Raw genomic sequence first — 25217 nt, forward strand, 5'->3', positions numbered from 1 at the left:
TTAGGAAGATGAAAATTAACTTAGATGTGCAGGTTGTCTTATTAAGTGCAGTGGAACTGAGATGATGTTTGCTGAACTACTCTTTGGAGATTTACATAATGGATGAGATACAGGAGCTCCAGGCGGCATGACAGTGGAGTTTATTTTATCGCAGAATGTAAAACAAGTGAATTGCCTTAATAATCTCTGCAGAAAGCAAGGATAATCTTTTTTTATATGCAGAGAGTGAGCCAGAGAGTTCATAATATCCTGGCTATTCACATATAAGGAGCCAAACCTTTCTTTTGAATAGTCTGGATCCCTTTAACTATCATACTGTCTTATTCAGGATTTTTAAAGCTTTTCAGGAACAGCAAGCAATGTGCATCTCTGTGAAAATATGGCTTTTACGCAGTAAAAATATACTAGCTGCTGATAATTCATGGCTTGATAAAAGAGGCTCATAAGAGGCTGGGTAATTATCCTAACTGCTACGTATTTAAATATATGGAAAGCATTTATGAACCAAGCTCACCTACTATTTATTTCTATAGTGGTAATAATAGTAATTTCAAAAGTTTTAGAACCTTCATAATTTCAAAGTGGGTGTATGTTGGAAGTAAGTTTTAATATTAAGATTAAGAGGTTTCAGGCTTTAATTTACTCAAACCAGTTCACTGACATTGGTTGTTGTGGGTGGTTTTTTCTACCTCAGCTGATGATATCTTTTCAGCATAGAAAATGGACAAAGAAACACTGGAAAAGTAGAATAGTTAAATGTAGACAGTAATAACAACACTCAACTCCTGTTGTGTGCTTCTCAACCGTGTATTTGGCTTCAAGCAAGAGTCTGGCCGTTATTTTACTCTGAATATAAATGTGCCATTACTCTTTGATCTGTAGCAACAGTTTGTTATGATCAAGGCTACTTACCACTTTTGCCTCAAGGAAAAGATTTACTGTTGGGCATAGCAGGTTTCTGAAGAGTGAATGATATCCTTAGTTTCTGATTTCTGTGAGCTATATGCAGCTTAAGAATCCTTTCGTATTAACCTGATGTCAGTTGCTACTTCTTCTAGAAAAGTCTGGGCAAGTAATTCATTGTACACTGTTACACAGAAACTTAAGCATTTATTTGCCTAATATGAAACCAGGCTATTGGAAAAAAGGGATAATTTCATGAATATAGCATTCCATGAGCAAAGTTAGTTTCTGCTTTTGTTCATGAAAAACTTAAAATATTTACAGTTATTTCAGTAATGATGGACAGTACCTAGTCTGTCTACTAAATATGCTGTGCTCCACTCTTAATTCCAGCATGCAGGCTGGGATTAGTTCTTCCAGATTTGCTCTGGATAGGGATTATTATTTATCAGTTGTTGCACAAAATTAGATTTTTCTTTTTACCAGTTTCTTTTTCTGGCTGGGTTTCTAGCAAACCAGTTATTTTTGTCTAGTCATAAGTCTGTATCAGCAACAATTACTGCAACTTCATCAGGTCCCATGGACTTGTATATCTTTAGATTCCTTAGGTGATCACGTACCATGCCTCCCACTATAACTGAAGGCATGGTACGTGATCACCTAAGGAATCTAAAGATATACAAGTCCATGGGACCTGATGAAATCCATCCCAGAGTCCTGAAGGAACTGGCTGATGAAGTTGCAAAACCACTTTCCATGATATTCGAAAAGTCATGGCAGTCAGGTGAAGTCCCTGCAGACTGGAAGAAAGGAAACATCACACCCATTTTTAAAAAGGGAAGAAAGGAGGACCCTGGGAACTACCGACCTGTCAGCCTCACCTCTGTGCCTGGGAAGATCATGGAACAGATCCTTCTGGACGCCATGCTTGGGCACATGGAGGACAGGGGGATGATTCAGGACAGCCAACATGGCTTTACTAGGGGCAAGTCCTGCCTGACTAACCTAGTGGCCTTCTATGATGAAGTGACTAGGTCAGTAGACAAAGGGCGACCTATGGATGTAATCTATCTGGACTTCTGTAAGGCCTTTGACACAGTTCCTCACAACATTCTACTTGCCAAATTGGGGGGATACGGATTTGATGGGTGGATGGTTCGGTGGATAAGGAATTGGCTGAATGGTCGCACCCAGAGGGTGGTACTCAATGGCTTTAAGTCCAGATGGAGAGCAGTGACAAGTGGTGTCCCTCAAGGGTCCGTCCTGGGACCAGTACTGTTTAACATTTTTATCAAAGACATAGACAGAGGGATTGAGAGCACCATCAGCAAGTTTGCAGATGACACCAAGCTGTGTGGTGTTGTCGATACACCGGAGGGACGGGATGTCATTCAGAGGGACCTGGACAGGCTGGAGAGGTGGGCCCAGATGAACCTCATGAGGTTCAACAAAAGCAAGTGCAGGATTCTGCACCTGGGAAGAAACAATCCTCAGTATAAATACAGACTGGGGGATGAGGTATTAGAAAGCAGCCCTGAAGAAAGGGACTTGGGGGTGCTGATTGACGAGAAGCTGGACATGAGCAGGCAATGTGCTCTCGCAGCCCAAAAGGCCAATCACATCCTGGGCTGCATCAAAAGAAGTGTTGCCAGCAGATCCAGAGAGGTGATTCTGCCACTTTACTCTGCTCTGGTGAGACCTCACCTGGAGTACTGTGTGCAGGTCTGGAGCCCTCAATATAGAAAGGACATGGACCTGATGGAGCGGGTCCAGAGGAGGGCCACCAAAATGATCAGGGGGCTGGAGCACCTCTCCTATGAGGACAGGCTGAGGGAGCTGGGGTTGTTTAGCTTGGAGAAAAGGAGGCTCCGGGGAGACCTCATAGCGGCCTTCCAGTACCTGAGGGGGGGCTACAGGAAGGCTGGGGAGGGTCTGTTTACAAAGGCCTGCAGCGACAGGACGAGGGGCAATGGTTTTAAGCTGGAGAAGGGGAGATTTAGATTGGATATTAGGAAAAAATTCTTTACCATGAGGGTGGTGGAACACTGGAACAGGTTGCCCAGGGAGGTGGTTGAGGCCCCTTCCCTTGAGATATTCAAGGTGAAGCTCGACGAGGCCCTGGGCAACCTGGTCTAGTTGGGGGTGTCCCTGCTGACTGCGGGGAGGTCGGACTAGATGACCTTTGGAGGTCCCTTCCGGCCTGGACCAATCTATGAATCTATGAATATACAAAGGAGGGCACCCAGGTAATAACCCGTTTGCTTATATTTGCTGGGGTCTGTCCACATCATGGCCTGGAGGGACCAGAGACCATGTTTTGTATGGACAAACAGAGTTGTTTTCATCAGAAAGTGTTTAAAACATTGAAGTTCTTCCACCGTGGTGGCTCTGAACTCTCCCACGTGGGGATCTTTAGAGTAAATAAATAAAAGATCACACCAGGCAAATGTGATTTAAAGTGTCTGTAACTGTTCCCCAAACAGTGCTAAAATCCTAAATAAGATATGAGCAAGGCAAGTGAGGGGAAAAGTTCACTTCAACCTCCAGACTTTCCAACACGTTATGTAGCTATGTAGCACCAGATCCTAAGGACACAGAAGAGGATCCTGAAGAGTCATGGTGTCCTAAGTAGCCTTCTGGTTAGGACAACTTCCTCACACCCTGCTTCTCCACAGCATACCCTACCCACGCAGTGGGGCTGCGTGTGTATTCATCTCAGAAGTCTCTCATTTCTAATCCAAACATAAATGACCTAAAAGCATTCGCCTGTATGTGTATCTATTAAGTCAGGGAAAAAAAAAGTGGTTTTCCACTTATGGCTGAGATAACATTGCATTTGTAAAGGAACCTAAGTGCCAGCTAGCATGGCAGTGGTTGTTTCTTAAACTGATGTTCATTGAGTTAAAAATCCTGAAGCTTTCAGTTGGAAAATTTTACAAATTATAAAACTTTTGAAGGGAGAAAAGAGTAAGCATCTACTGCTTGTGTGTTGTGGTAGCGCGGAAGTGTCTGGCTCCTTCTCTTCTTTCTGAGGCGACAGCTCAAGAATGCTTGAATGATCATTCAAAGTGATGAACCCATAATCCTTGCTAGTGAGGAGTGAAGATGGGCATTTCCATCCTGCATCTGCTGGACTGCTTTGAACCCTGGGAGGATGTTCCAGGTAGCCAGCCAAGATCTCCCCCTGCACGATGCCTTGTTACTAACCTCTTCGTAGGCCATTCAACATGATGAGCATGTGAAGTACTTAACTAGTATCCGCCTTGCAAAGTTTCAACAAAAATTATGCAATCCAGGCATAAACCTTTATGTCTGACCCTAGAGCCACTTGTATGGCAGCTGACAGTGGCAAGGATGTGAGGGATTATTTGGTAACCTATTTTAAAAGGTTTCCTTTGCCTGAGTAGGGTTCTACAGTTCTTGATAATTAGGTATAGTCGTAACAGTATTATCAGTGATCTCTTGAATTAGTCTTGTAGTTCCTCACAGTTAATCAGTGGTATGACTACTTCTTTTTTTTTTTTTTTCCCCAGGTTTAGTGTATTTGGGTTAATTCTTAATTTTGTGTTTTAAAATAACAAACATAATCCATTGGTCCTGTGAGTATTCTTTCAGGTTGAAAACAAACTCAGAGCTCTGCTATTTTTCAGGTAAATGGCCACTCACGGAGAGTCATCATTACTTTAAAACAAACAGAAAAAACCAAACAGATAACAAAACCAACCCCAACCCCCCCACATCTGAAACCCAATAGTTTCAGAGACTATTTTAAAATTAAGAATAAATGATGATGGACTTCTACAATTTTCACTTAAGAGTGAATAATTTATTATTCCTGACACCAAACGGGTGATAGAATTACTGTGCTTTTATTCTATAATTCTTGAAATGAAGAATTTATTAATGTCTTCAGACAATAATAAAGTATACCTCTGCATGCATAAGGCATACACACGCATATGAAAGTTGGATGGAGGCTCTGTGTTGATTGTGCTGAGCCAAGGGATGGACATCTGAAGAAATGGCACCAAAAATGGCATAGCTTTGGTGTTTTTTCATCACAAAAGATGGGCTTGGGTATCTGACATAGATTCTTTAAGCTGAAGTCCTGTGAGGAAGGATTTTTAAGAAAAGGTGTATTTTCCTGAAAGAATTCTTAGAATTCTTTTTTTTTACCTTACATGGGAACTGGTGACTTGGCATGAGCTTTCGGTGTGAAAAGTATTCTTGTGAATCATCTGCATTGATTGAGAAAATTACTCCCCAGACTTTTGCCCAGCATCACTCAGTGTCTGATAAACACTGCTCTTGAAACCACTGTGGCTGCGATTTTAGTGGTTAAAATATTTTAGTAATGTTTTTTGAATTTCAGCATCCAGAATGATGATGGAGGCAGTGTGTCACATTATTAATATTAGTGGTCCAGATCTCTTCAGAAAGATGCAGTGCACATAGCACTCTATTCCTATGCAGAAGTCATTGCTTAAAAATATGAGCAGCTTAACCCATCCAGTTCTTGTGGTGCAAAGTAAATCTAATAAAAGCATTTTATTCTATGTGAGACATAGCTAGTGTGGACAGGAAATCGTTTTCATCATTTTACACAGTGTAACTAAGCCACGTGTTGGAAATAAACAAGTGATTTATACAGGCACAATTTCTTATTATGTCTTAATGAGAAACATTAAATATATTACTATGACTCAGGGCTTGACACACGCTATAAAGGCTATGTATGATGCCAAACAACCAATTATCTCAGTGCATTATTTCTTGAAAGCCTTGACATGGGTAAGGTCACTATACATTTTTAATGGTAGCGTGATGCTAGGTTATAAAAAGATAATACAAGTAGCAATACTTTGCTAGATCTTCCTGCTGTGTGATGTATAATCAGGTGCACTGACTTAGAGAACACTAATGAGGATTTAAAGACCCAGCAGGGACACATTTAGCAGTCACACACAGTTCTGTCAAATGCTTTTGCATAGGGCACCTCTGATGCAAGGCAGAGTTCAACAGTAGGTAGCGATGTATGGTTTTATTGTATAGCTTGGTGAATACTTCTATATATATTTCAGTGAGAGTAACAATAACTTGCAACGTTCTGGTGCTTTGCCAGGCATTATTGTTGGGCTGTGATTTTTACCATTCATGAAATCAGCCATGAATGGTGCTATGCAGGGACAGACTGTGTTGCTGCATTTTCAGCTATCGAGTAGTGACTGAGGGAAACAAAGCAAAGAGGGCTCTGAAAGTATCATTTGAAGTCCGTACTAAGCTGTAGATGTCATGTGCTGACCATCTCGTTTACCTCTGGTATAAATCACAGGGGGTGGAATGCTGCAGAAGAATAGACAGTGGCCCACCTAGCTTAAGTGGTCCCTTTTTGTCAGAGATCGGTACCAGGTACTTGGCAGAAGAATTTTCAATTCATTCTTGAGTGCGAGTCTTGAGTCTAGAATCTCGTGGTTTAGAGCTGGTTTAACTTTCATGGTTTTTACGTGTTTTATACTTAAAGAAAAGACATACGAAAATACATGTGGCTGTTTTCTGTTAGAGCAAAGGACCATCTACCTTCTCCTAACATCAGGCAGTGACGGATGGATGCTTAGGGAAAGGATGTAGCAAGGCTGTGTGTGAGCGATGGTTTTGCTCCAGTACGTCTTCCAAGTGTGCAAAATATCTAGGGCACAAATACTTCGATAGCCAGAGATTGTATCTGTATTTTTGTGTTTGATAGCTCTTGATAAATGAATCTGTAGAGAAGTCCAATTGTTTTTGAACCGATTTCCAGCTCATCAGGCAAGCGGACTTGTCAGGAGACCAGCTTCTTAAAGTGGGGAAGTCATGGATTCCAGTGCAAAAAGGCAGTATATAGCAGGAGGTGGAAGCAGAGACAACCTACAAAGGATGAACACAGAAGTACTGTGCAGGCAGGCAGGGATGGTGTCAAGACAGCCGAAGGTCAGCTGGGGTTCAGACTTGCAGGAAATATTGAAGACAACAACAAGAGGTTCTATCACGACATGAGCAGTAAAAGGCTGGACAAGAAAATTGTGGGTCAGTGGCTGAATGGAGTTGGGTGACTTATTGACAGCAAACACCAATAAGGCTGAGGTACTCCATTGCTTTCACCTGTACGGCCTTCTCACAGACGTCTGTGCTTACAGACAAGGTTCAAGGAGCAGAACCACCAGTCATGAACAAGGACCAAGTCCCAGGGATTACCTGAGAAGACACAAGCCCATGGGACTTACCTGGCTGCGTCCATGGATGCTGAGAGAGCTGGCTGATGTCCTTGTGGCACCCTTCTTTACTATGCTTGAAAGGTGCTGGAGACCATAGGAGTTCCCTGATGACTCAAAGAAAGTAAATGGTGCGCTCTACCCTTCTGGACTTCTCTGAAGAGATCTAGAGCACTACAGGCCAGTCAACCTCCCTTTGGTCCATGGAAAAAGTCACAGAGTTGAGTCCTCTGGGAACTGACTTCTGGGTACCATGAAGAAGGAGAAGGTGACTGGGAAGAGTCAGTGTGATTTCACCCAGGATAAAGCATGTCTGACCCACCTGATTGCCATCTATAGTGACCGGAATAGTGGTTGAGGGGAGAGAAGCGAACACCATTCACCTCAGCTTCTGCAAGGCTTTCAAGAGTATCTCCAACAACGTTCTTGTGTCTGAGTTGCAGTTAATACAGCCTGGATGGGAAAAGACTGGCAGGATGTGTGGCCTCAGGGGGTGTTGGTCAATTCATAGCCGTGTGTGGTGGGAGAATGGAAGGCAGGAGAACACAGGAGAGATTCAGGTCGAGTGCGAGGAAAACCATTTTTTCCCCCCATGGGGCCTGTCTCACAGTTGAGCAAGTTGCCCAGAGATTTTGTGCCATGTCCAACCGTCGAGGTTGTTAAGACCTGATTGGACAACTGAGCAACTCAGTCTGACCTCTGAGCTGTACCTGCTTTGAGCAGGAGGTTGGACTGGGGACCTCCTGAGGCGCCTTTCCACCTGAATCATCCTGGGATCCTAAGAAAAGAAACTATTGGCTATAACGTTCATTGTTCCTTGAATATTTCCAGGGTTACATGATGCTTCATGCTGCAAAATGATATAAGTGAATTATTTCTTTATCTTGTCTTTCCCCATGACACACACTCATGTATTTTGATTATAACCTTAAATTTAATATGTAAGCCCAGTTTGATTGGCTGCATAGAGCAAATTTGATATCTCTGAAATTTAAAGATGCTATAATTAAAGTTCAAAGCATCTGTTAATGTAGTGCTGTATGTGCTACTCATATACCTCTTTTTCTGATGTTTTTCTGTCATTTTTATGGCTATACCCATACTTACTTAAAGTACTCTTTAATCTTGAAGTTATGCAGTTATTTTAATTATTGGCAGTAATTTTGTTCATGTGCAGTACTCTTTTTTTTAAACATGTTTGAGGAATCACAACTTCTCTGAGGATCTGGGGGAAATGTATGTTGGTGACATTTGAAACTTGTTAATTAGAAATTCTTAACGCTTAATTAGAATTGCCTTTAAAGTGGACCCTAGTTCCACGATAATTTATTGCTTGTTGAATCTAATTTGACAGTTTTGTATGTAAGTGTTTTGGTCATCCCATCTTGGGTAAGAAAACACCTCGTGTGAACAATCAGGTATCAGCTTCTGTCTAGAAGTTGATAGGAGCAGCCTGAGAGCGATGTTTTATTTTAGACCTTTTTTTTTTTTGTTTTTTTCCACGCATTTGGTGGATAGTTAAGAAATTCTCATTCATGAATTGAGGTGCTTTATAATTCATTCACTAAGTGAAGAAAATTCAGAGTTTGCCCCCCCCCCCTTTTTTTTTTTCCTTTTGACATGTGCCGAGTGCTACTCGCTGGCTTTAATATTAATATTTTCCCAGGAGTTTACACTGGAGCCTGCGGGGAGTGGGAAACCTCAAACTGATGTTAAATAGAACAGAGATCGGGTTGCGACAGGATGTTAAACATTTGCAATTTGGGAGTTTCATCAGCCCGTGCAGCTTTTCTTTTGAAATATCAGAATAAGCAGTTTGTTTGCTCCGCGGCAAGAAGCGTATAAAGCAATTACCCTTCCTCCACGGGCACGTAAGGTGCTGTGCAAAAGGGGCAGGGAAAGGCGTTGGAGTGATGCTTAACTTCTGGCAAACAGGCTGACTTTTTCATCTGAGCGTGCAATCATTCAGCTTTTATTTAATTATTCCTTTGTTATTTTGGCATGTGCATGAATCAAAGGATTTCGACGTGCGGTTTTGCACACACGGGCGCTCAGGCTGTGGAGCTGCCGGGGCGAAGGTTGCGGTTCCAGCTCTTCCCAGCAGCTGGAGTTGGGCCATTGAAAGAAGATTTTTGGTTTCATCGCTTATTGCCTATCGCATCTATGACTTTGTAGGTGAACCGTGGCAGACGGTTTCCGAGATCCTGTGAGAACCTGCTGCGCTCCTTGCAGGTGTGTCCTATGATATCTGGTGTTGGAGGGTGCAGCTGCGCAGAGGCATGTTCTCCTCTTCCTCTTCCTCCTCATCTCAAGGCTGCAGTGAATTTGCTCTGTCCCTGTAGCTGGCAGCGCAACAAGCTGAGCTGGAAACAAGCAACTGACTTCTGGGAACAAAGGGTTCTCTTATGGGTGCCATATAATGCTCTGTCTTCAACAGTAAAAAAAAAAAACACCCACAAAAGTTTAAAAAAATTGCTTGTGAACAAAGTAAATCTGAAATATAAATAATTGAATTTCCTAAATTTTAGCGGTTACATTTTTAACCCATAGGGGGAAAGCTGGCTTATCCTGGTTCCCTTTTAGATCTGTCTATATGTTGGAGTTCTCAGATAAGTGAGAAACAATTCTGCTGGTGAAGAGCAGTATCAGCTGCTTAACATTTCTGTGGCCCAGCTGCTAGAAGGCAGCGAGACATATTTAATGATGGCATTACCTTACATTGCTCTTATTCAGAGAGTATAGTTTGTGATGTCCATGATTTATAAGAAGTCAGCTTTTTGCTGCTGACAATCAATTTATTGCTATATTTTATCCTAGGGGAGGGAACAGGACGCTTGAAGGAGCAACAGTTTTCTCCCTGAGCTGAAGGGTTGGGGGTGAGCTGCTGGTCAGTTGTGCCTCCAGCGGGGCTTACAGTATTGTTGGTAGCGTGTTTGCTTCCTTTGAAACCCAGGATGGAAAGGGTCAGCGTAATTTATGGAGGGAGCGATGATGTCCAGGCCAATGAAACCTCCCATGCTGTTGTTTCACTGCTCCCTCTGGGGCTTTGCGATCGTGGAGCTGAAGATGGTGTCCCTTTGAGGAGGTGATGGTCCCTTTGGTCTGCAGGGAGTGATGGAGTCAAGCAGAACCTGTAGATAGCACCTTGTCCTCTTGGCAAAGAGCAGCTATGTTTGGCCATTTGGCCTGCCACATGACATCTCGGACAATAATTCTGGACTAAACCATGGCTACTGCTACATGTTAAACGTTCCCTTTATTCTCCAGCGTGGAGAGCCCATGCTGTATCTGTCTTCATGGAAGCAGACTTTGCACGTTGGCAGGTGGGGGCAAAGTGTGCCAACCAGCTCCCCATGCTTTCAGCAGTTCATATTCCTACCAGAGCAGGTAAGGGCAGAATTCAGAGCAAAACTTTGGTCACTGTGTATTTGCTGATAAGCTCCTGGGCAATGCCATTCAACACTCATTTGCTCAGCAAATACAAAACAGTCACAGTTTAGACAATTAACAGAGGAGAAATTTGTCATATGGCAGAATTATTCCCCTGACACTCTGTTGGTGTCACGTACTCCTCCTAGCACCAGAAGTTAATTAAAAACATGTTGTGACTTGAGACTTGCTTTTGGATTAGCTAAACTTCGATTTTAGTTTTCGGTAAAGGCAAAAGATAGGGGACCTCTTGAATGAAAACCTGACCTGTAATTTATCTTACCAGCCATTCATGTGATTTTTTTTTTTTTTTCTCAAGTTTAATAATTGAGGCAAAGACCCACCTAAAAATAAAGGTAACCTTGAAGTAGTATATGTTTCAGTAAATTTCATCAATATGGTATTTGTAGGACAATGAAAACTCTTTTATATTTCCCATTGCAGTTTGGGGGCGGGGTATGTTTGTTTTTAAGCCTCTTACTCTTCAAATTCTTCTCCAAACTCCGGGGCAATTGACATAAGATAGCAGAAAACTCCTTTGGAAGTTAAGTAGAGTTTTTTTAAAACCACTTGACTTGTAACTGTGTCAAGGAAAAGTGGCGATCTAGGTCAATTACTAATTGTTGGGGTTTTTGTGTGAAAAAGTAATGAATTTCCACTTGATAGCAGTCTTTACTACTTGTCTGTGCCTTAAAAACTCAAAAGACACTATCAAGAGTTTAGTTTACTATTGTGCATCATGAAGTGTTATGAAAAGTTTGGTTTTTTCTTAATTCTTGTGTGAAGATAAATACTATGCAGGCTTTTTCCAGACTTACCCTTTCTTAAGTATATGTCTCTCCTAAATGATGGTTCTTCTTCGGCTTTCTCTTATTCTGTAGTTGTTTTTTGAGGGGTGGGGGTTTTTTGTTAAGCAGGACTTTTAAATGTAAGATAAAGAAAATCCACAAATCCTTAATGAATCCATTGGTATTCAGAAAAATCTTATCAAATACTCTGTGACTGTTGCATTAGAAGGAAAACTAGGAAACCATTAATGCTGATAAAAGTTAAATGTATGGGTCTGGTGTAATTACTGTTACTTGTAACATATTGTGTCTGAATTACATACTATGAGAATGATTGGTAATTCTTTGTAGAGGCAGCTAAAAGTGGCAGGAGAGCAGAGCTGATGTAAAGGAATTTTAAGCAGCCTAAGCTGACAGCGTTGCCTGCTGAGTCTGGGAAAGGGCAGATTGGCCTCTAGTTGCCAATGCACTTGACGCTCCTCTGTCACCTGGAAGCTGACCACATCTCTTGGGTTCTATTTATATTTGGTAAAACTGATTTAAACCCAAACAAACCAGAAAGACTTTAGAAGCAAAACCTGAGATCTTGGGTTTCTTCACTGAATATTATCTGGACTTGAACAATATACATTGAAAAATATATAGCAAATTAAAACATAGCTACATCCTTAGACATTTTGGCTACTTAACAACTTTTGGAAACCTGCTGTCTGCAAAATTAGTTGGTGGTTTTTTTTTTTTCCTGGAGGATCTAGGCACCGGAATAGAAATTCAAGAAGCTTGTGTTGCACGTGTACATCTTTGTACTGGTAGCAGCGGGATACAGCCGGACATGGTCTGGTACATTGGATGAGGATCTCAGCAGGACAACATGAGCTGAAGGCCAACCATTGCATGTGCTTCTCAAGCGTTGACAGAATTGAGTCACAGCTGCTGTGGAGGTCTGGGCTCTACCTGGCATGCCTGGTTGTAGTAAGAGACCGCACTCACAGTCCTTCCTGGAAAGCTAAGAGCTATGATGCTTTCATGATCACTGGATGCTATGCAGATGTGTGTCCGTGATATATATACCTATAGGTGGACTGCCCTCCTTCCATGGCCCTCTATGGTACAAGGTGATGTATGGAATTCCGTGCACTGCATTTGGGTCTGCCCTGAGCTCTGTTCAGGGCTAACAAGCAGACACAGTGTGTAGATCAGTGGGAAATAACCTTGTTGTTAGCTTTAATTAATTATTTTTCACACTCATGTGCTGAGCTGCTGTCCTAGCGTATTTCCAGAAGTCCATTGCTGTAGTGTTTTAAGCTTTTGTTTTTTAGATAGGACACAAACCGCGGCTTGTATGTCCGTGTTATTCACCCAGGCTTCTGCAAAGCTCTGCATTCTCTTCTCACTAAACGAATTCCATTTTGAATTGGAATGAACTCAAATGAACCCCACCCAGTTTCACATGAAAACAGTATGAAGCTTAAGGCTTTACTCTACTTTTTTTTCTTAAGAAATTGTTTTGATTTTGTTTGAAGCATCAATAAATGCAAACGATCCTTTTCTTTTCTGGTGTTTTTGACGGGAAATTCAAGTTCGGAGTAAAATGCAGAACTACCAGAATCTTTGCTTTCATTATGAACATTTCACACAGCTATAGACATAATTACATATGATGAAGATCTTATGGCAAGCCATGGGCTGTTAACCCCGATTCCCTGGCAGAACTCCCAGTTGAGTGATATTCTTCTAGCTACATAAATTTACTTTTATTTTCTATTGGATAGTTGTTTCCTTCACTTCTTGGAATGAACTGCTCTTATACGTACTGTGGCAATGTTAACTGGTATGCTTCACCCTAGAGATAGCTACATTTAAGAGACTTGCTGTCCTGGGTTGAGAGACACAGGACTAACTTTTCTTCTAATGCTGGGGAAAATTGCACTTTTAGAAGACTCTAGTGTCTGAATTTGTGAAAATATTTACTTTATAGCCAGCCAGGCTCTGTGGGATTCAAGGTTAGTGTTTTCGAGCCTTGCCAGGTGCAGGGACAAGCAGGAGCAAGGCCTGGGCATTTGACCCAGGCTGGCCAACAGGAGTATTTCATACCATGAACGTCACATCCAATATAAATTAGAAAAGTTTGCTGCGTAGCGGGCTCTCTCCCTGATGGCGGCGGGTCCAGACAACTCCTTGCCCCGGTGCCGGAGCCCTGAGGCCTTCCCTTCCTCCTGAAGCCATTGCGCTCCCGGTGTCCGACATTTGCTGTCCCTGCTGGGAGTGCACAGCTGCCTACTGATATAGTCGGCTGATATAGTCCTGTATATCTTATATCAGTATCGGGATTAATACTGGTTCTTTAGTATTATTGTTAATTATTTAGTCTTAGTCTATTAAATCTATATTTCAACCCTTGTGTTTCTTTGTGTTCCCCGAGTCCCCTTTCCGGGTGGGGAGGGGTCATCGGGTGATAGAATAATTGTCTAACAACAATAGATTGTTATGGGTTCTCTCAAACCATAACACTAACCTCATGGTACGGTATATAAAGGACTTCTTTGGAAATGAAGGTCTTCAGGAGTTTGAGGTAGTAGACAACTGAGGGATTTTTTCCTGTGAGAATTTGGAAAGAAGACGTTCTTCTTGGCTTCCTCTCCCTATGGGGAGGTGCTTATATTTGAGAAGAGATGGTAGTCTTTCATTCTTCTATTATCCCTTGAAACAAAGAGGAAGAAACAATTTCAAACTTGGGAAGTCTTATCTAGTCGTAACCTTAGAAGGATCTGTCATATCTTCAAGGGCTTTGTATTGAGTGGATCACTTCAGATTTTTTGCCCTGAGGTGTTACACTGCCTGTTGCTTTGACTGATGGATAACTTTAGTATAGTAATGTAAGTAATGAGAATGAGTTCTGTCCCCCATACAATTCTTGTGGAAAAACTGGCTTCACACGGCCTGGATGAGCATACGATCCGCTGGGTCAAGCAATGGCTGACTGGAAGGTCCCAAAGAGTGGTGCTCAATGGATTTAAATCCAGCTGGCGGCCAGTCACAAGTGGTGTGCCTCAGGGCTCAGTGTTAGGACCATTTCTGTTTAATGTCTTTATTGATGATCTTGACAAGGACATAGGGTGTATCATCAGCAAGTTCGCAGATGACACCAAGCTAAGCAGGAGTGTTGATTCCCAGGAGGATAGGGAAGCTCTACAGAGAGACCTAGATAGATTGGAGCATTGGGCCAAAATCAATGGCATGAGTTTCAACAAGGGCAAGTGCCAGGTTCTGCACTTGGGCCACAACAACCCCAAGCAGCGCTACAGGCTTGGGGAAGTGTGGCTGGAAAGCTGCCTGGAAGAAAGAGACCTGGGGGTTCTAATTGACAAGCGGCTGAATATGAGCCGGCAGTGTGCCCAGGTGGCCAAGAAAGCCAACGGCATCCTGGCTTGTATTAGAAATAGCGTGACCAGCAGAAGTAGGGAGGTGATTGTGCCCCTGTACTCAGCACTGGTGAGGCCACACCTCGAGTATTGTGTCCAGTTTTGGGCACCTCAATACAAGAGAGATATCGAGGTGCTGGAGCGAGTGCAGAGGAGGGCAACGAAGCTGGTGAAGGGCCTGGAAGACAAATCATATGAAGAGCGGTTGAAGGAGCTGGGACTGTTTAGTATGAGGAAGAGGAGGCTGAGGGGAGACCTCATCACTCTCTACAACTACTTGAAAGGACACTGTAGAGAGGTTGGTGCTGGTCTCTTCGCACAGGTAACTAATAACAGAACAAGAGGGAATGGCTTCAAGCTCCAACAGGGTAGGTTTAGACTGAACATTAGGAAAGAATTTTTCACAGAAAGAGTGGTCGGGCATTGGAACAGGCTGCCCGGGGAGGTGGTTGAGTCACCATCCCTGGATGTGTTTAAGAGACGTTTAGATGTGGTGTTGGGGGATATGGTATAGGGGAGAACTTTGTAGAGTAGGGTAGATGGTTGGACTCGATGATCCCAAGGGTCTCTTCCAACCTGGATGATTCTATGATTCTATGATATGAATTTAGGTACTCATGTTCAGAAAAATCAACAAGGTAATCTTATTGCTAGGGTATGTAAGTGTGACATAGGCTACTTCATGGTTAGTTCAGTGATGTTTCTAAGATATCTGTATAAAAAAGGAAAACTTAAAAAATCATGTTTCTGAGCTATCAAGAACACTGTTTTCACAAAAATGACTCAAAATTTTGAAACCATAAAATGAGAATATAGTGATGAATTAAGAAATTATTGCATGAGCAGAAAATTTATGTAAAAATAACCAGAAGATGAGGCAGGGAAAGTTATAAGTCACAGCTTTGAGACAGAAAGACTGCTTAAAGGCTGTTCTTGGCTCTTCGCTATTCAAACATACTCCCCTTAAACTTGAAACATTTTACCGTAGCTTACATTGAATTTGAGACTGCTCTTCCCCCGACTTGATACTTCATATCTCAAAAATGAAAGTGTGTCATGTTAGAAATTAAGTTTCTACAGAAAAGTAAAGGAAGAGTTGGAATGAAGGAATGAAGTTGGGCTTGGGAAGAAGGGAGGGGTGGAGGAGGTGTTTTAGTTTTTTTCTTTGTTTCTCACCATCCAATTCTGTTTTAATTGGCAATAAATTAAATTAATTTTTCCCAAATCCTAAGTCTGTTTTGCCCATGCCGGTACCTCTTAAGTGATCTCCCTGTCTTTATCTCAGCCCCTGAGCTCTTCCATCTTGTTTTCTTCCCTTGTCCTGTTGAGGAGGAAGAGTGTGAGAGCGGCTGGGTGGGCATCTGGCAGAGCGGCATCTGGCAGCCAGCTAAGGTCAACCCACCAGAGCTACGAAGAACTGATTTGTCAGCTGAACATTTTTGGGGTCTCATGGAAAAGTTTGGAGCCATCAGTGGCTTTGTCTTGCCAGTATGCAGTTCTTCAGCATGATTAAATAAGCCCATTGCCTTCATTAGCGATAGCAGTAACTAGCATCATCCACCTTGTTTCTGTATATCTCTTGTGTTCATGAGATGAAACAAGAGGAGGTGACTGCCTTGCACAGGAACATAAGGGATTGTTGATCCTTGCAGGAAATGCAAGATCTGGGTTCTGGGTGCTCTGAAGCCTAAGCTCTCCACTTTCTTCCTGGGGTTTCATGGAAACTGTCATCACAGCCCAGCCAGGTCTGAGAGAGCATCTTTTTATTTCTGATGCTTTAGTACTTAGCAGCTAGATGTGAAAATCTTGAGCAGCGGCAGAGACAACAACTGTGGCATGGGATGGGGATGTGCAGTTTCTGTCATCTTGTGCTTAGAAGAAATTATGGAGGGGGTTTAGGGGTGTCTTCGGTGGTGTCTCAGGACAGGGGGTTGGTTGTGGCACCAGCTCCCCTGCTGTTTTTAAGTTTGCGGCGTGATTCTCAAATGTATGGCTTGGCCAAATCGAAAACTTGGCTACAGAACCACAGCCCTTCGCATGGATGGAGCCAAATTTCATAATAGTGTAACTCATAATTAAATAAGCACTACAGGAGGCTGGGGGGGCTTTGTACCAAGATGAGATACGAGTTTCTGTTTTGTTTTCTCCTCCTCTAAAGTAGCTGAAGATAATTGGATTAAAACTTGCAACAGAGAGTCATCCACGTGAAGAAAACGCCAGTTGTAGTTGCAGCGCTGCTGTGCTGAAAGTGTAGGCCTTTTAGGAGGGGGGAGAGTCTTGTTATTAGACTGATTGCCATAGCTTCTCAGAAGAAGAGCTTGTAAGCCCGAAAGCTTATCCATCTTCTGTAACAACTGCTCTAATCGCAGTTGCCCATACGGACCTGGGTATGATTTGTGTTTTTAATTAATCTTTCAAGGGAATAAATGTCCAAAAGTGATTAGTGAAAGCCTCCAACGGATGGCACCGAGAAAGAGAGGTTGATCGCTTTTAGGATGAGTTAGTTTATTGATCCAAGAGAACAGATGTTTTGGTAAGGTCACGCTGTGTTTGGCTTGATTATATGCCCCGTTTAGGACATACATCTGCTGAGTGTTTTACTTAGGAGGGTGACTGGAGTCCACCTGGTGGGTTGGGGTGGGAGGCAGGAGAATAGAGCAGGAAGGGCTGTCACGAATTCAGGTCACCTTCACCTGGGCAACGTTGGGAGCTATGAGTTAGCTGCCACAGTCGATGAAAAGAGTTGAGTGAGCCAGGAGGGACCGTGGCCTGAAAAATGCGTTGACTCCATACATCATATCAGCAACCTCTGCTGGTGGGTCTCCGGAGTGTTGTCAATTAACGTGGGACGCAGGAGCAGCCTGGCCTCACTCAGGTGTGGATGCTCCATCTGGCTGGGTGACCGGAGAGGCTCCCGGGGGAACTCAATTCACACTCCCAGCCCCCGTGGGGATGAGTCCAAGCCCCTTTGCCTTAGATGACTGCCCACCGTATGCAAATCTCGGCAATTACATGCTATTTGCTGAATGGCTGTGAACATACTGTAGTGCGAATGCTGGTTGTGGCAGGAGAGCACAGTTTGGAAAGATCAGCTCTCTGGGTGACTTTTGGGCTCCACATGTCATCCATATGTGTAGCACACAGCCAGGATCTTCTCGGCTATTACCAGGCAGTGTCCCCCCTCCCCCAGGATGTCACACAATGTCCTTCCAGTCATAAATGCAGAAGGGATCAAATAGTTTGGAAAGAATCTACTTCTGTGATTATTGCTACTCTGAATTATAAATGACCCGAAAGCCACAGCTATTCACTGCATTCACTCTTCAGACCAGAGTGCTGCTTTTAAGAAATACGATTTTAGAGAACAAAAGGGGAAGCAAGTGCTATGAAAATTTAGTTAAATGTAAATGTGTTAAATGGTACATGAACTAGTCAGGTTTTCATGATTTATCAGTTTTAAACTTCAAAGGCTCTGGTTAGCTTACATTTTTAAAACTAATGAGTTTATCACAGCCGGTGGGGAAAAATGGTTCAAGTATATCAGCTGTAAATTGGTACAAAGCACTAAAAGGGACATTAGCCTCTAATCAGATTCTAACAGTTCATTAAACCTGCCTTTCCTCGGTGGCGCTTTGTCTTCCCCCCTCCTCCTGTCCGCGCCTCCTCCACAAGCCGGCCTCGTCCCTTCGTTCAGGCGGGTAAGACCTCCTCAGGGACACGAAGCAATATCAGCTCATCCTTCTTTGTCTACCAGCTAAACAGCCCAAGGGATGCTTGATGATGGTATGTTCCTGATCTTGCTGTAAAACTCAACTGTGCCGCCCATAAATCAAGAAGGGAGAGGGACTGCTCTGCTTGCGGAATGGGCGCAGGGATGGGGGGGAGCCAGGAATGCCAGGCTGGCTCCTGCTCTCGTTCCACCCCAAACCACATCCAAACCGCTGAAGCTCAGGGTGACTCCCAGCATCCGCTTCTGATAAGTAAACAGTGCACTGCCTTTGCTGGGAAGAGGGATGTAAAGCCTGGAAGCCTTTCAGCCAGCTGTTTTGTGGCATCGGAGTCCCTTCCTGCTCTTTCCCCACCTCATGCCTCGAACACTGAATAAAGATCAAGGTGCACAAAACAAATTGCTGAGAAGACATAGGAAGAGCATTTGTATTTTTTTCTTCTTCCTGTTGTGTCAAGATTAAAATACAGTAGATACCCAGCGGTAGCATAGCATGGACCGGGACATCTCAACAGCTTGACTTGTCTTCATTAACACATGTTTGAATGTGGAGGTGTTCTGCTGAAAATTATGTGCTTGATCTGAAAGTTTATAACTTAAGCATTTAGAGCTTTTTGTGAACTATCTCAATCTACTTTTAAGGCAAAAAAAAAAAAATAGAGATTGCATTTGCAGTTGCCTTTGCTTATCTGCTTTACCATCAAGTTCCTGCCTGCCCTGTAGTATCAAACCGCAGCTCTGGGTGCTGTGACACATGGGGTTCAAAGGGAGGGCGACGGGGATTTTAAGCAGGTCATTTGCTGTGCCTGTGGCACCGTGTTGGTGCATGGCCCTATCTGTTTCCCAGCTTTTCAGCATGTTATTTAAACTACAATAAAGGGGAGTATACAAAAATAAACAGTTGCTTCAATATTTGGATCCCTGAAAATGAAGATCCTAGGACGAGGTGCATTAATTGGAAAAGAGAAAATGTCTAAAGTAATTTAAGTTTTTAAAATGTATTTTGGAAGCTCCATTAGGACAGACCATTTTTCTTAAAATTCCCCTGAAGGAGCTGTGGTGACAAACAGGGCTATGAACATACTCCTTATGAATAACGGCACCACGCAGTACTGAGCAGATCCGCTGCCCATGAAACACAGGGAAGGCGGTTGTTTTTTTTTTTCCATTACAGTGCGGTTATTGAGGACTACGAGGTAACGGTTAGAGCAGAGGTGAGTTTCGAGTCTCGAAATGCTGCCTTCCAGACGGGGCTGCAGACAAGTAAGTGACTGTGAATGAGTCACTTATAAGCGATACACGCAGTAGTTTTGCTATTTGAAAAAATAGCTGTGACGTCTTCTTATTTCTGTACCGCTGACCAAGTTGTTTGGATTTGTAAGGTCAGATTCTAGCTTGGGGGGATAAAATGCCTTTTATTCTCTCCATGTTCTCTAAACTAAATAGCAGCTGAAGGGGCTAGCTTTCAAACACCAGCCTTGAGCCTTGGCTGGAATAGAAAATTGACTCAGGTTGAAGTAGTGTTTGAACTGAAGGCACAAGAGGTTGTTTTGCATCTCTACATCAACTGCTCCGGTAACAGCGGGATGAGACACTCGGAGCAGGGATGGTGATTGAGGGAAGGACAGTTCTGCAAATCTCACTTCAGATCAGAGCTCTCAGCATATATTGCCCATTGCGACAAGGACAATGTATGTTTTTAACATGCTTTTTTACTTCTTTTGTATCAGAGGTGAGTACGTGGAGATTTTCATTGACAAATCACACAGAATCACAGAATGACTGAGTTGGAAGGGACCTCTGGAGGTCATCTTGTCCAACACCCTGCTCGAGCAGGGTCACCTAGAGCACATTGGACCATGTCCATACAGTTTTTGAGTATCTCCAAGGATGGAGAGTTCACAACCCCTCTGGGGCAACCTGTTAGTCTAAAGTTTCATATCACTAACCAGTTTATACTAAAATCAAATGCTGATAACTTTACAAGTTGCGCCAGGGGAGGTTCAGATTGGATATTAGGAAAAATTTTTACACTGAAAGGGTTATCAAGCATTGGAATGGGCTGCCCAGGGAAGTGGTTGAGGCACCATCCCTGGAGGTATTTAAAAGATGGGTAGACATAGTGCTTCGTGACATGGTTTAGTGATGGTTTTTATCAGAGTTAGGTTGATGGTTGGACTAGATGATGTTCAAGGTCCCTTCCAACCTAGACAGTTCTATGATTCTAAGGTAATGAATGATACGAAATTAGAGGAGTTGTTGATGTGTGTTAGTTTATAGTGTGCGTGCATACAGACCTTCACTATAACTTCTCTGAATTCAAGTATATGCTTTCTCTAGGTAATACAGAAGTACAAATGTTTTGATTGAAATGGAATATGCCTAAGTATGCTGCCAAAACCCTGAAGCTATTTGACACTAATGCTCTCCTGTCCAGTTCCAAAGCAGGGAATTTATATACGTGGACTTGTGTGATTAATTTCAAATTAAAAAATAGATGAAGATGATTTTCCCTTGTTGCTTACAAAGACTTAGTTCTCTTTTAAGGATAAGTGAAAGTATAATTTACTATTTTAACAGAAGTAGTAACTTGGTAGCTACTCTTTGAAATTAATAGTACATCTTTGTTAACTTTATTTCTGCTAAGAGAAACTTATTTCTACAGTATCGTAGAACTAAACCAGTGAATTAAACCAAGCGGTTTTCATCATTTTTTTGATTAACCTTTTCCTTTTTTGCCTTAGGATATCAGCGCCTTTGAGAACAGAATGTTAATGCTTGATGGGATGCCGGCAGTCAGAGTCAAAACAGAGCTGCTGGAATCCGAGCAAGGGGTAAGCAGAGGTCTCTGTGTGGCCTCTCTTTGACGCGCTGGTGACCTTTCCCAAGCTTCTCTGTGGTTAGCTGTCCCTCTCGTTGTATTGTTGTTTTCTTTTCTACTTTTTGTTTTTCTCCTTAATTTCTGCCATTTTGGAGGTAATTTTCGTGGGAGACGTAGCGGTGAGCATCTAGTCTCATCTGCTTGGGACCACAAAACAAAGCTCTGTGGAAGACTTATTGAAATTATCTGGGATAGCTGAGATGCTGTTGATGTATTTTATGATTATAACGAAAGGTGCAGTTTAAGAGAAACAGGGAAGAATAATGGGTTACAGTAAAGAAGCCAAATTCATATGTCTGAGAAGCCCTTTGCTATTCTGCCTTTTTGGGATATTTGCCTTACTGTGGTTGTTTTGTCCTTTATATGCTTGTCCTACTCCTGTTTCAGCAAAGCTGCTGTCTTTCCAGTGGAATACGCTTGTTTATCATTATGGTAAGAGGGCTAGAGGCTTTGGATTGTTAAAAGTTGATATCACATCAATTTCTGAAAACAGGACAGAGAACATGAATTAGCGGTTTGAATTTTTTGCAGTCTGATATTGGAGTGGTAGATTTTAGGAAAATGGAAGATTACATTTTTGGACATATTAATGGTATTTTCTTACATGTGTGGTAATAAGCACATTGGGGATTGTAGATTACTGGTGAGGGCATCTGTATTTAATGGATACTGTGTTATCATGAATCTTTATTTCCTTGTGTGCATCTTTCTTATCCCAAAGATTCCAAGCCACTTGACTGCTCTGAAGACAGACGCCTTCAAAAAGCAGAGAGCCTAAAAGAAGCAGCAAAGCTATTGCCTTGTAGGGATGGGCTTTTGCCTCCTTCTGTTAGTTGACTTTTTTTCCTTCCTGCTATTTTCTCAATTATTTAATTGAGGATTTAAATGATACGAAAGAGAGGGAATTAACTTTCAGGATGACTTAATTTGAAAGACTTGCGAGGAGATACCAGTTATTCAGGATGTTTTTGAGGCTGTAAGTTTGAGAGATAAAACCAACCTTGCCATTTAATGGACTTCTTGTTCATCTCTCTGCCTTCTTGAGAACAAGTACCCTCAGAAAATACTCCGGTACAGTGTAGTTTGAGGGAACATAAAAGTTGGACTATTGTATGAGCCATGATGATGAAAAGACAGATCCATTAGAGGTAATCTTTAATACTTTGTGGATGCTTTGCATTATGTCTTTGTATGTAACATAAGACTTTCTCTGTACTGTTCAGAACACAAATGTTTTATTGGTATTTGCCTTTGTCTAGTTTAAAATAAATTCTATGCATGATGCATATTGCTGGGTCCTTTATGAAGAATACTTCCTTTAGCAAAGTGTGATTTGATTCTGGAAGACCTATTTAGTGTCTTAGGAACTGGAAGGAAATGAACAATTTATACAGTTTTTTAATTTCCTTAGGGTTTTTTTAATAAGACTTTATGGACTTCTGTGTAAGCAGAAAATGATGTCATCTTTTTCTTTTCCAGTGACTGAGCTGCTGGACAAAGAGCTTGGTTTGATTTGGGATTTTATGCGCTTTGGTACTAATTAAGTAGTGTCTGGTCAAGAGTCTCTGGCACCTTTATGACTCTTCATTAGGGAACAATCAATAAATACAAAATGAATTCTCCAGTTCACTAACAGAGGAGCTTGCCATTAGGATGGCAATTTTCCAGCAAATGGTTTAAACTCTAAAGAGAAAGGTGGTTGAAACAGATGTTTAGCATGTGCTTCAGAGACTGGTTTGAATACGTAGGTGTTGGTAGACATAACAGGGACAAGTGTTTGAAGGATGTGATTACTGAAAACAGCACGTGGAGCTGTTTGGAAAGATAAATATCATAACTGGGAAGTATGGAATGGGAATTAAAGTGTGATCCAAGTAGCATGAATTTGAAATTGTGGTATCTGTCTATGTTATTACAGTGCCCAAAGTGCCTAGAGTTGCACCTCCATACACGTATGTGTATACAGGGAGACGTGATTTCTACTTTGAAAATTTGCAAACTAACACCATTTTTTAAGTCTTCTGAAGGTAGTGGCCAAAGCTTCGTCACTCAGGATGCTGAACACAGACAAGACTAGGCAAACTTTTCCAAAACCTGTAGCAAGACAGATGTTTTTTTTTGCTGTTCCTGCTTGGTACCTGATATTGGCTCTGGGTTTGCTACAAGGGCAAAAGTGAGACATGGTTTAAAGCTTATGAAAAGAAAGTTTTGTCCATGGTTAGGGCTGTCCTGAAGTCAGTTGTGTCAGTTGCGGAGGACTGAAAGCAACAGTCTGGAGCACCAGTGGCCCCTGACCGGGATGGTGAGGGCTGAACAATCAGACCAGAGAGCATTGAGTTGCCGTGTCTCTCTAATGAGGCTTGGGATGAGCTGGGATAATACCATCTGATCTTTTACCTGAGAAGGGCTACAGGACCACTTTGAATTGTCTCCTATTTAAGTCTAAACCTGTATTTCAAATAAACATGATCTTGATTTTAAAACCATTTGTGGTGAAGAACCTCCTACATCTATGCTAGTAATTACCCATTCTTGTGAAAGCATGCACCTTATTTTTAATCTGAATTTATCTAGCACTGATTCCAGCCCTTTCCAGTGGCAACAGAAGAATTCCCTCGTGGTGCTGTGTGACAATCTCTTAGCCCTTTCGGAGCCAGGCCGTACAATGTGTGGTGAAATGATGGGGGTTGTTTCTCAGGTTGCTTTTGCAGCCTGGGAGGCTGCCATGTACGATAACTAAGCAGACCAGCCTTGGTGGGTCCTTCGTGTTAATGGTGATGGGTGTTTACAAGGCAATTGCTGCAAAACTTTATTGAAATTAGGATTAAATTAATTCCACGGGTATGTGCCTACTTGTAGGGATATTGAACCTTTTCCTGCAGGGCATGTGGATGTGTCAGCCAGAAAAGGTGTTTTCTCAGTAGTTGTGCCTTGATTAGCGGTCCTTTGTGGTTCATGACTTCCAAGGTGGGATGCACAGAAAGGGCCTTGCTAGAGGAAAGTGGATATTGTTTGGCTGTGCTGTGTGGGACACCCAGCCCATCCTCCCCACTGTCCTGGCTCTTGCAGAGTTGGCCTGATGAGAGAGTGGCCAGTAGAGAAGACTCTCATCGCACCCTGGGCAGCTGTTAGCGGAGGTGAGTGTGTACTCTTGGAGGGATGGCAGGCTGGTGGGGGGTCAAATCCCACTTGGGTGCCGATGTGCCTCGTCACCTTTGTGTTCCTGTGGTGTCCTGTGTGTTACTGCTGGAGGTGAGGCAAAGGTGCGGACATTTTCTCAGGGGTCCCTTGGTGCCAGTTCTGAGTTAGTGGCAAAGAGCGGGGGCCAGAAGGAACCCCTGTGATTCTGAGTTTGGCTCCAAGACCACCAGGAGGTGAGTGAAATGCCTACAGCCCTGCTTCAAACGTGAATTGTCGTAATGATGTTACACGTACGATGCTGGCTTGGTGGATGACTTCAGCAGATGACGTGATCACCGCATTTGAGTCCATTTTTACTCCAGGGTTTCAATTTATTTCATAATTTGGCGAGTTTAATGATCAAACAATATGTGTTTATCCTAGGACTTTATTAAAAGCCTTTTTTTCAAATTCACGTGTCTCCTTATAGTTTGTGAACTAGTAACCCACCAACCTATCGACTCTCGAGCAGTAGAAAATACCACCACTTAGCAACCTTGATAAAGTGAACATTGGTCACTGCAGTAACTTGACAACATAGAAATAAAAAGCTCAGAAAGAAGTAACGTTCCCCTTCCTTTGACACCTACTCCACCAAAATGGAAGCATAATAGGAAGAAAAGGAAGATTTTATACAAA

The 25217-nt window shown here is 42.5% G+C and overlaps 1 protein-coding gene across 4 annotated transcripts in view; it reads left to right on the top strand.

The window, feature by feature from the left end:
- The window catches only part of KLF12 (KLF transcription factor 12), a 256454-nt gene that overhangs the window by 83993 nt on the left and 147244 nt on the right, over nucleotides 1-25217 (top strand). For 2 of the 4 annotated variants that reach the window (XM_074146471.1, XM_074146638.1), the window contains exon 4: nucleotides 21262-21351. In XM_074146471.1, the coding sequence (XP_074002572.1) occupies nucleotides 21262-21351 (90 nt within the window). Of the gene's footprint in view, nucleotides 1-21261; nucleotides 21352-25217 lie in introns of those variants that run through there. The other 2 variants (XM_074146717.1, XM_074146555.1) reach the window with 2 other exon arrangements.

Source organism: Numenius arquata, chromosome 1 (assembly GCF_964106895.1).
Source record: "Numenius arquata chromosome 1, bNumArq3.hap1.1, whole genome shotgun sequence".
NCBI classification, from domain to species: domain Eukaryota; kingdom Metazoa; phylum Chordata; class Aves; order Charadriiformes; family Scolopacidae; genus Numenius; species Numenius arquata.